Source organism: Lepisosteus oculatus, chromosome 26, assembly GCF_040954835.1.
Source record: "Lepisosteus oculatus isolate fLepOcu1 chromosome 26, fLepOcu1.hap2, whole genome shotgun sequence".
NCBI lineage: Eukaryota > Metazoa > Chordata > Actinopteri > Semionotiformes > Lepisosteidae > Lepisosteus > Lepisosteus oculatus.
The window spans coordinates 5,559,697-5,572,305 of NC_090721.1; the positions used below are offsets into that span (position 1 = coordinate 5,559,697).

The following is a 12,609-nucleotide window of genomic DNA, read 5'->3' on the forward strand; positions in this document are numbered from 1 at the left end:
CTCAAATCCAAAGCCCATTTTAGCAGGGCTTCCACATGCTTGGTGCCCAGAGCAAAATATGAGAGTCAAAATGGAAAAGAAATTCACTCACCTACACAAAATGCAATCCAGGATAGCAGCAAAAAACAACAGGACCAACATACTATTCAGTGCCAACACTGAAAAGCCAGAACACAAATGCACAAATCACTTAGGCAAAAGAATTCCGCAGAAAAACAAGCAAAAAAGAAACACTGACACATTATAAAAACTTTCATTTTATTGCATAAATGCTGTCCATTTATTTTTGTACAGATTTAAATATTTACAATTGTTTTATTACTTTTTTCTCTACTATTCATATTAGAACAATGATCATACCTTCTTGTCTATTGCCTACATATATAATACTCTGCATGCCAAGTTTACATATATATTTATATATATATGTATTTATATAGACTATGTACATACTTTTATACAATAGTTTGTCATTTAACCACCATGCTACTGAAGTTTAAGTCAGACTGCTTAGTTTTCTATTTCAATTGTCCCTCCCACTGAAATAAAGGGATAACTCCTAGAGAAGCTTTCAAACGCTTTGCCAATGTTTAAGGATGAAAGAGCACCAGCTCCTTGTCCAATCTGAAAAACAGTTGGACTCTAAAAGCATCCATCTATACTATAACATTTGCCATCAGAGTTCCAAAAACCATACAGCGCCAGCGCCATTCCAACACTGTCTTTGCCAAAATTCATGAGAAGAGTGATTTCGAAGGAGTTTTGGTAAAATAGTATTCTGTTCATGTTCTATGAATGGTGATCAAACTTCAGAGAAAGCAGAGTAGCAGAAATGAAAGGAAACAGACCTATGCATATGAATCCATAACAAAAAGCTCATTGTTCACATTTCTTTCATTTTCCATAGTGAATGATGTGTTTTCTTCCCCTTTCTACCTTTCTTTTCTCTCAAGAAAGCAATAGGATTCAAACAGCCTAACTATCCTGTCGACCTTTAGTGATAAATAAGAAAATATTTTCTGGGAAGCTTTGGGAGCTACACAGATGGATATATTCATTTTAAGCAGGAACGCAGCAATGAACCAAGTCAAACAATTAGCGTCTTAATCCTTTAAAAATCTTTATATATCTTTATATTTTTTCTCAACATAGGTGGCCTAAGTCATGTGTGAATTTCTTCCATCCTGCCACAGAAGGCAAATGTTATTTTTTCTCAGTGAAAGGTGGAAGAGCAAAAAATAATTGCTCTAAAAGAATACACAAACTGATTAGAAATAAACATTGTGGATGCAAAATATAGATCAAACACATGCAAAACATTAAAGCAATAATGTACAAAGTATCACACAAATGTCTGCGGCTGTGCCCAGAGAATTTGCATCTCCTTAGTATCCACTCTGTGTCTGAAAACAGTAGAACATTGGCTGTAGAAGCTCTCTGTAATTTTTGGCACAGCCACCAGATGACACCATTGTATAAATGACATTAAGCTAGCACTTAATAGCACATTACTTAGCCAGTTACAGTGTAGCTGGTTGTCGATTTGCAGTGAAATAGAAAAAAAATGGAGAGAAAAAATAGCAATATCAAAAAAGGTGCCAACAAAATAATTGATTTTCTGTTTCCAAATTTAACAGCTTGCTCTGAGGGAGGGTTAGAAAATATATACATACTCTTTTGCAGGTTTAATACATTTCTGCTGTATGGCTTAACACAGAGGTTGTATAAGGGATTGATAGACTAATGACAGGTTACTCTTCTGAGTGTTCCTGCCATCAGCATCAGTACTCAACTCCCTCATACACTACTGAGATCTTCAGGAGCAGAACGTATTAAAGGGCTCACAAATCATCATGCACGCACATTATCATCAAATAACACTGGATACAGGTCATACAATAAGGGGTATATACAGATTTATTATTAATAGCATGCATTAAATGTAAGCAGTCCTCAGAAAACTTAAGGTGGTTAAAATTTGTACATTACCAAGAAGGTTTATACAGGAGTTCAGAAGTACCCTCGTTAAAAGCTTCAGTGTCCAAGGTTAAAAAAACACACTAGGAAAAGACAACTACTGCACCAAGGAGAACTTCTTCTCCTTGTGTTTGTGTATCATTTCACTTCTTTTCTTTTCCCTCATTTTATCCCTGCATTTTGCTATATGTCCATTTCCCATTTCTGATTCTTTGTGTTCTCCAATAAAATAAAACGTCTGAGGTCATTTTCTTTAAGTGGCCAGTGTACTGGAATATACTACAGTACTTGCCTATATATATATCAATGCTCATAGAAGCAATAAAGCTCTGCTTTCAGGTCATTTTGGGCAAAAATCCACCCGTTGTCAGGGTTGCAGCTGAATTTCAATCAGCTTTTCTTGTGACTCAAGTCACAAAAGCGCTAATGGTAATGCACGTAACAAACATTCAGAACAAGCCAATATGTATAGTTCCCAAAAAGCACAGAAAAGGAATATATTTAAGGTTGATAAAGTACCTTGCTTGCTTATGGAGAACTGAAACAACACATCAAGGAAAAATAAAAGAAAACCATCTCAAATATATCTTACCTCCAGTCTTGACAATACAGGTAAAGCAGCCCTTACAGAAATTAAATCTAAAGCTTGGTTGGGTAATCTTTGCAATATCTGTTCCAGATGAAATATTGCACACTCATCCATTTTAAAGGAGGATAGGTTGTCTTTACTATTGACAAGACAGGCAGGTGGGAGCAGAGCTCAGTGAAACAAAAGAAACCTCTATTCTCAGAACCCCTAGTATTTACTGCATTCTGCCCCTGCCATTGGGCTGTGAGTTCATATGGGGACATATAGCTGAATATAAAGAAATATAGGTCAGAATTGAATCTGAAACAGACTGTAAAAATTGTCCAGTCAGCATAGTGTTAAACAAGCCTTTGATAGAGTTCGCATTCACCTCAAGTACACTGAGACTCTTGAAGATGAAGCTGAACATTTCTGAGCTAATTGAGGATTTGTTTTTGATGTTTTGATGTTATGAGCAAGAGACTGGGATGGGTGAAACAAAAGACCTAGAGGCAGCTGTGATTGTACAAAAACAAAAACACAATTTTGCATTAAACATAAGCATTAAAAGTGTCGTGTTTAGCTCCAAGTCTCACTCAATTACATGCATAAACAATGATGAAACATGGCCCCCATTTGACCTGAGCTCAAAAGAAAGTCTATAAAATTCCAGCAAATGTAACCTGAGAAAACAGATGTTATCTTAAATATTCCAAAGGTCTCATTAATAAGCCTGAAAAACCTTGAAGGTAAGTCCTTCAGTTCATCCCAAATGCAAGCACTAAAAGCTTTGCTAAAAGAAATCTTTAAAATGGATACAGAGTCATGATATCAAACATCTGACATATGAAGGCATTCTAACAACACCCCCTCAAAAAATGCTATGGACCATAATGCTTATTCTAAAAAAACAGTAATGAAAACATTTTTCTTGGAGAGATAGTTTAGCACTGTCCCTTGCTAATCTCAAACCAGTTGCTGATTACTGTACACAACATTTCATCAATGCTTACGGAAACTGGAAGCCTGAAACACTTAAAATAACAACAGCTCAGGTGGAGTGATAATTCAGAACTCCTGTACGTTATTGCATTTGGAAACAAAATACCCTAAAAGCGATAGACAGCCCTTTTATGTCCCTGCCAGAAAGATGTAGTTGAGTCTCGAGACAAGTCACACTACCGGCTTCATTCTCAATAGACATGTTTTTCTGTGTCACCCACCTGCGGGGGAAAAAACAACAACCCTCTCTCTTCTTAAAAACGGATTCGTTCGATTTTTGTTTTTCTTTTTCTAAAAGGAAATGAATTCACCCACTGGCATGCGCATGCATGGTTAGGCCCTGTTCACAGTGCTGTGGCTATTCCATGCCATTCCTTAGCATCTGATTGGCAGCGATGAGCATAACACTGATGATGAATGCCATGGCAAAGGCGCAAATAAGGCTCTTCCGGACGCACGTCTGTCTGTTCTTCTTTTTTGAATGGACTGAAAAAAATGGAAAGGAGACAGTCACGATCACAAGAAGGACAAGGTCATTTGAGCGGGCAGAGAATAATGCAATTCAAAGGTGTTTCTGCGTGTGGGTTTGACCTTTAAATGTATTACTGGGTGTGAAGCAAAAATACACTACGAATTTTAAAGCACTGTTTTTTTTTTTAACTTTCTGCATCTTTAAAAGACATTTCTCAAATCTCTAATAAACGTAGAGCGAACAATTTGTTTCCCTCTCTTACTAAGGATTCACACATTTCAGCAATTTCCAGTTGAACTACTGTACATCCAGTCCTTTTACTCAGGGGAAAAACAATATCCGTTCTGATTCATGGATAATAGGCTGGGTGTCTGTGACATGGGTGCCCTTATTTACTCTACAAAATAAGTCAGTGCTTACAGCTTGTGTGTTTCAGATGTTTATCTGCCAGGAAAATGCAGTTCAAACTGAAACAGAAACCAAGTTATTAGACTCAGGCAGCCAAGGAACAAAGAGGATTGGAATTGCAAACATGCTCCATTCCACAATATTGTTTTCATTTCTCTCAGCCTCTGGAACAGGATCCAACTCGGCAGCTCTCTTTTGCTCCAGGGCAACCAAGACTTTCAATAGCGTAAGGAATCATTTTGTAGAACGCTGACGATAAACAGGAGTTTACCACCAGCCTGAAAAGTATGAATTCCAGAGAATTCGTTCAATCAGAAAGCAATGTGCTACTCACAACCTTGGGAAGAGTGCAAACCAACTGCAGATTTCCCAATTCACTTATAGCGTGTTTCATTTTCATGTCCAAATTAGTTTTTATCCCAAATGAACAAATTAATGAATTTCTGGACACATGCACAATGGGATTAGATGAGGAAGGAGAAAGCAGAACTCTAATTCAAAAACGCTGCAGAACTACATGTAGTATTCCAAAACATCAAAAAGTCCCTGATGCAGAAGTATGCCAGTGTCATTAGTGCTGAGCAAATGAAGAACAGCCATGACTGGCATTTAAAACCCTCAAGCGTCAAAACAGTTACACTTTATATTATCCCGTTAATTAATTTCAAGTGGCTGTAGAACGCAAGTTCAAAAGCAAGTTATAGGTGGTGAGCACATTCAACTACAACATTCCAATCTGGATTTGTAAAACATAACTAATACAAGTAATTAATACAAATTAAACACAAATCACTCATTCAGAATATCCAATAAATAAATGTTAACAATTCACCTCATGAAAACCAATACTTAAAACAAAATGTCTGTAAACATGAGAATATGGAGTGAAATGAGAGCCTCAAATCATTATTAATATCAGACAGGTGCAAAGTTATTTAATGTAATTAATCCATTCAGATATGCTGTATGAACAATACAGATCAGGATCATCCCCTTGATGTGACGGATATATTTGATCACTTCCACAAAACACAAGATTCTAAATGTAGAGACAGACAAATTGGAAGATTCTGATTAATAGAGAGTTCTGTTCTTTCTCCATATAACATTTTTCAGCTTTTATTTCTACATTTACCAAACAGTATGGATGAGCCCGATGAGCCTCCTCTTTTCTGTAACTGCTCTTAGGTTCTTATATAATCATGCCTGAAACAGGGTGGATCTGTCAAACTAGTAAGCATATTGGATTTGAAATTTGTAAAAAAAAAATACTAGAGGATTGTGAATATTCTTATAAACACTTCAGAGTCAACAAAAGCTAGAGCAGAAATTTTAGGCTCTGCCCTTTCCTGAGCAATTCTAAAGAAGATCTGTAATGGTGTTGGTAAAGGGATGGTTTGAGTGGTTTGTGAAAAGAATGCAATTCAAGATTTTGTGCAATTTCGACAGGAATGGCTATTGCTCAGAACTTATTTATGTGCCAGTTTTGACAACAATAAGGTATTTAAATATTTTTTGAAGTGGAGTTTCCATTCAGTGGAAAATGTAATAGACTAGACAGTATTGCTAAATATGTGGCATGTTATAAATGACATACCTGTATCACTTCAAAACCAAACCTAACCTGCAGGACAATTTTGCAATGCAACCCAGTAAAACATTTTACCAGTCTATGTACCACATTGCAGAGTGCCAGCAAATTCTGTGATCCTCCAGTACTGAAATACATTTGCCTTTCTCCAGGTAGAGACAGACTTTCAATTTAAAAGACCATGTAGCGCACTAGACTGAAATTTCATTTGTCTGCCCAAATTCTCCTTAAATTAACAAAGTCAGTGTCTAATTAGTAAAGACAACTGCTCATAAATAACCAGAGCTTCCAGAAACCATGACTTATTAGGGTATTCATCAGTGAGTTTCAGGAGTGCTGGAGATCTGAATAAACATGGGAAGATTTTATTTCTCTCTTTGAAAAGGTAGATGTAATTTATACTGAAAAATAGGTTTTAATTTCCATTCTAGTGGCTATTAGCAAACAATCTGCTGGACTCAAAGCTCTTTACTAGAAAATATGAATATTTAAATTATTACTAATATGTTATCAGATAGTGACACAACTAATTCCACGGGGACTGTGGGGACTTAGCAATATTTATTCATCACTATTTCTTCAATATTTTTCAACAGCTTTGAAGGCTAATGTAGGAAAGCAAAAAAAAGAAAAGGACCCTGCTTGTCTTTTTAATCTGCCGATTATTTCATCGCTTGTTGTACCGATGACATTGCTTAATTAGCACTACATACAGTACTGTAAAGGCATCATCAGTGAAAGACAATGTACAGTACAGTTGTTTGACAGAGGCTGATTGTGAAAGCCTAACCTCAATGCTTACTGACAGGGAAGACAGATCTAAATAAAGTGGCTAGAGAGCTACGTGTGTTGAAAATCTCCATGCCGATTCCTCACTCACCTCCTTCAAACTCCGTTTGGCAGTTTCCAGAGTTTTCATTCAGGCTTTCCTCTTCGTTGATGATGATGTTTTCAATGTCTTTCATTGTGAGGTGATCCCGGAAAGCATGAAACAAGATGTGCTTGAGTTCTTCCAGTGTTATTCGCTGCATGTCAAACTGGATGAAAAATAAATCACATCATTAATGTTGCGGACTTTGCACAACCGTTCCAGTTCAATAAACAACTCAATGTGCACTGTGTGACAATTCAGTTCTGTCTGGGATGAATTAACCTCCACTTTGTGCACAGCATTTCTTTAACCAGTCAGATAAATTATTTCATAGAGCAGATATGAGCTCCATCTTAATGCAGATTTCGTTTTTAATTTTACACCAATGTGATATCAACCTATAACACAGCCTATAACCAGGGGATATTCTCATTGTTTCATAGTCATAAAAATGCCCCAGAATTTCTATCAGTAACTTTTTAACGGCCTTCATAGTTTAATTGAGTCTTCTATTGCACCTGCTAAATCTCATGTTAAGTGCAGTCATGTGCTTCACAAGCAAAGTGATCCTTACTAAACAGTGAATCTAAAGAAAGAAGTGCCATACAGTACACAACAAACTTAGCGATATTTCTGAATGCTGCTTTTTCCATACTCAAATTGTAATTTTCAGACTCCTGATAAAAGCATTCTTGAAGCATAAAAGGAATATACTGCTAAACCACCTAATGAAGTTCAGGCAACCAGTGGAAAGGAAATCTCGTGAAACCAACACGGGCTTAGGAGGATAAAATCCAAGAACATAAAAGCAGCAAAAGCTGTCGATGTGCCAGTCCCAGCATTAAGATTTATAAGACCTACTAAAAGGGATTACATTTTAGAGAAAAGAAACAGTGTCTCAAGCACAAAGCCCCTCTCCAACACAGAAGAGGAGTTACTGCAAGCGTCTTTCTTTTATGGCCTTACAATAAAATTACAAAGTGCTCATTTTTATGCTTTGCCATTTCCCTCATGGAATTATGTTCTGAATTCGGGGATTCAGTGCCAATAGGCTTCCCCTGAAAGGTGCATCTCTGCTTACACGAAGGTTAATGAAAACAACAGTGATATGGGTTCTGTTAAGGATTCCCAAAGCTGATCTTCTTATCCCTATGACAAATGAATAAGTCGAATATTTAATATACACTGGTGCATTTTGTTCTGTGCCACAAAATCCTCGTACGTAAAGGATCATAGAGCTGTTTGGCAGCCTTCTTTTTAAAATAATTCTAGGGATCAATAATGCGTGACTATTTTCCTCTCCTGTCCTTCATTCTAAAGAAAACAACTGAAGGTTAAAAAGTATTACAGTGCATATACAGTATATTCATGTCTTAATCTCCTACGAGTTTATCATAATGAAAACATTTAAGTGATGGCACAAACATGTCATATGTAGTTAGTGGAGATGTCAGCACATTTGAAATGGGAAAGGTTGTGGCTGGAAATGCACCAGATTATACCAGGAAAATTAGATATAAACACACATCCCATGAGGAAGGTTTATGACAAGAAATGATACTTACTGTCATTCCTAGGTTTAAAAACCTTGTTCAAATAACCTTCTTATGCAATAAAATCTAACAATAGGGTATGGAGGGTTAGTCACAGATATTAAAATATTCAGAATTAAACTTATTTGGTCATTATAGTCGACTACATTTATGCAAGTTCTAACATTTCCTTTCCAATTATTTAAAGCAAGTAAATGTATTTAAAAAATATGACCATCCACCTTGGTATCTCACTTTTGGCATAGTTAATAAATAACAAAGAGCAGGTAGATATAAAGATGTAATCATAATTAATAGAAGCCATTAAAGTCAGCAAGGTTGTATTTTTATGCCCTGTAATTCCAGCCCTGAGTCACTAAATCACTAATATTAAAACAAATGTCATATTGTCTATAAGTTCTATAAGTTCCTTGAAGCACTTGGAAAGTATAGTACAGCCATTCCATATCCAATAAGACATACGCTGACTTTTTAACACCACCATTTGGAATTATTGTTAAAATCATCTCTCCCGTTTTGTGACAAACTTGTGAGGAAAAAAGAGAAACCTGTAAGAAAGTAAACATGATATCTAGCCCATTGCTTATCTTTTGCCATTGCACCCAGAACAGACAGAGCTCAGATATCACAAAGAAGTGTATCCCCTAGCAACTGTGATCGTACTTAGACAAATCTTTACCCCACTGGGAGCACCCAAGCATAGTCTCTCAGCAACGCATACCTTACAGTTAAGTCACCTGGGGTGACTTAAGGTTGGAGGCTAGCATACTGTGTGCACACTGTGCTTTTAGGCTGACATAAAGTGTGCAGCTGTTGCACTGAGAACAGAAGCTACTATTTCCCATTTTAGAGGTCAGATTATTCAAATTCTCATAATAGATACATAAAGGGCATGTGACTAGTCTTAGCATTACACAAATTATTTAATGCACCTCAAAATCGAAATTGATAATCAGAGAGGGGGGGTATTACTGTACATACCATTCAGAGATCGAACACACTCTAAATATAAACCAATATATTCTACATACATGACATTCTTTTTACAGCTGTCGTTTTACGTACCTGCCTCAAGCATTTATTCTTTAATATTGTTGGCAAAGATTAAGTATCAGGAAAAAACATTTACACCTATTTCCCCCAGGACTCGGTACCTATAAATACGTTTATGTTTACATTTAGATGATGAAGTCCACACTTTATGATCATACAGTATATATGTTCCTTCAACCAATGAAGCTTTGACACTGGCTGGGATTAGTTTATTGGAAACCGATGAATGAGAAGAAAGTGTAAAAAGAAAACTCAATTCATTTTATACAGTATCACACAGACCGCGGATAGTGGAATAACGCTTTTATTTCAGTTGTCATTGCAGTTAAAGTGACCTTCAAGGGTGAGTAAAGATCAAAGCGAACACGTTTGTGAACTGTGCATGCTCTACAGACACGCTAATTCACGAGAGTGAAAAGAAAGGCAAGTTTCATGGTCAAGCTTTACTTGCTGAGGAAGAGTTTTCTATGCAGTGGTTATCTATGAGCCTTGAAGTAGATGCAGAACCCACAATGTGCACCAATTCAGACACTTTACCATGGCTACCAGCCCTGACAAGCCTTTTGTGCACTGCAGGATACATAGGCCAAAAGCAGTGAAATGCTTTGTTTTTTTCACAAGTGAATCCAGTTACTGAGACAAACTTACACACTAATAGCCTGAACAGGTTGACCACATATTATTTTCCATCAAGAAAATATTACAATCTACACTTATTTTGGTCTTATCATACCTAAACTAATAATGTTTCTTTTGTAGATATACACAATAAAAGGAGAATATTATGAAGCCGATGTTGTGCGCAGGATCGTGCTTTTGATTTGCATTTCAGTATGTTCACTACAAACAACAGGTGAAGCAATGCATGTTGCTGCAGACAGCGGCTCTAGATCTTGTGTTTTGTCTTTGTAGACAGCTTGAGAAATGTTTTAAATGCCCCAGAAAATAACTTGAGTTAGATCTCACTGGCAGCATACTAATCTGCAGCTGTCAGTAGTCTGCTACTTCTAAGGCACAGATAAAAAATGCTGTATCTTGGGTTGGAAACAAGAGTTGTGGGGAAAGAGAATGTAATAAATTCCAGAGCAATGGAGATACATACATCGGCAGATCTCCACCATGAATTCAGTCAGGTTAGGGAAAGGATGATCTTAGTTCCTTAATCACTCATTCGGTACCCTCAATTCAAATTCAACAATACATACACTGTATATTATTCCTTTACTTCTTAGTTTATGATTATTCATGACTCAGATTCCAAAATCTAAGCATCTAAGCATTCCAATATATTATTCAAGTATTTCTATAAAATATCCCCAACTAATCCAGATGTTTCGGGGGTGGGGGGGTTGTGCTCTGAACACCCAATTTTGCGCATTTTGGCACTAATCCTAATCAATTTCATCAGCTTTCTGGTTGTCTCTGTTCTATTTAATCTCAACAAAAAAATAAATAGCAAACTAATTATATTGTGGTTCAAGCCCTGGACAAAGTGCTGCATGCTAAATCATGAATTTTGTATGCACAGTAATTTATTTTTATTTTTTAAAGAAATGCCTAAGATTTTTGGTTTATTATGAGGCCAAAGAAAAACCCAAACAGAACAACAGAGCAGGGGTACAGTTAGCATACAGTATGTACAGTATTCAAATACATTATATGATTGGACAAATACCTATTTGCCCATTTTCCCTCTTCCTACCAAGCTCTGGAACACAGAGCACACTATCGAAAAGTCTGTCAGATAATGCCTTTATTTATTTGCACATGCTGCTTGTCTGAGCATGAAAACTACTTTACGTGTTGTAAAATATATCCTGCATGACTAACCATGAAGCACAGAGAAATGGATCAATGATGAAAAAATGCAGCTACAGTATAAATGAAAGAAAAGCTTAATGCATTTCACTGATTATCAATGTATTAGTATGTTTTAGATTTCCGTAATAGGTCACCTGTTAAAAAGCATGGGATTGTACACAGGACTCCCTTCCCTCCTGATCTTTAAAGAGGAATGAAATTATTGACAGATCTAGCTTGGTTCACGCATTAATCCACTTAACAGTAATTATTACCACATCAATTGGATGTGCCCGAGCATGGAAGCCTGAAAGTCACAGAATGTCCTTATCTCACCCTATACTGATGCCTAATAATCAGACAAAAACAGTACCAGCAACACGAAGGACACCCACCCTCCTCCCAGCTGAAGTTGTCAATAGGCCAATACCGAAAAGCAATGTATTTGTTTTGCATTGGCAACACTGATTTTACTCCTTGGTCATGCCAATAAAGCACCTTGAATTGAATAAAAAATGGCTTAGGAGAAAAACAGCTTTAAATGGCACAGAGCCCTAAGACACACAATGGACAACAGCCAGTTACTTTTCTAGATTCCCTTACCAAGGCACTGCCTGGGAGACTCTGTGGGCAAAATATTCTCAAACCTTCATATTTAGCACACAACAGGGTAAATTAATATTGTTAAGAAGCCTGCTTTATTTCCTCTACGACAACCACTGACTCTTCAGTTCTGTACTGATGAGACAAGAGGATGTGGAGCGCAGCTCTGCAGAGCACATGAGGAAAAGAACACTTTTTAAAGCTGCATTGATGAGATTTAATGTCTAGAGGGATACATTGATTCTCATTTCCAAAGTCTACTGAAAAACAGCTACATTTGAAATTTATTATTATAAAGGGTAACCAACCAGAACACGGATTAAATGGAAGTAACAGTCCCTGCCAGACAACAGAGTTTATTTTTCTAACGACACCCGTTAGTAAAAACACACAGCACCATTCAGCCAAACTGTTATTTATTATTAACCTTTTTATGAGACTTTGATTTTCAGCTCAACAGTCTATTATGGATCAGGAATTTAAAAAAAAAACAAAAGCTGAAAATGTTCCAGGATATAACAAATGTTTTGCATGTTTTTCCATTTTTCTGTTCAAGCAAGAATGAAATGCTTCTCCTGTGCTCATCCCTATAGAGTTTCCCTGTGTGTTACAATTCCAATAGGCATAATCCTGCCTGGGGTTCTACTCTCTTGGGACATGCCACTTCTAATATGGATGAACAAAGATTCTTTTTCTTAACAAAGGCTTTTA

General features: G+C 36.6%; 1 protein-coding gene across 4 annotated transcripts in view; it reads right to left on the minus strand.

Annotated features, from left to right (window-relative positions):
- Positions 1-241: 241 nt before the first annotated feature.
- The window catches only part of LOC102697913 (calcium-binding protein 8), a 51,703-nt gene continuing 39,335 nt past the window's right edge, over positions 242-12,609 (minus strand). For all 4 annotated transcript variants that reach the window (XM_015367283.2, XM_006640862.3, XM_069184377.1 and 1 more), the window contains exons 5-6: positions 6,899-7,055; positions 242-4,033 (exon numbers count right to left, since the gene is read on the minus strand). In XM_015367283.2, coding sequence (XP_015222769.1) covers positions 3,906-4,033; positions 6,899-7,055 — 285 coding nt within the window. In that variant the 3' untranslated portion in view covers positions 242-3,905. The remainder of the gene's footprint in view (positions 4,034-6,898; positions 7,056-12,609) is intronic.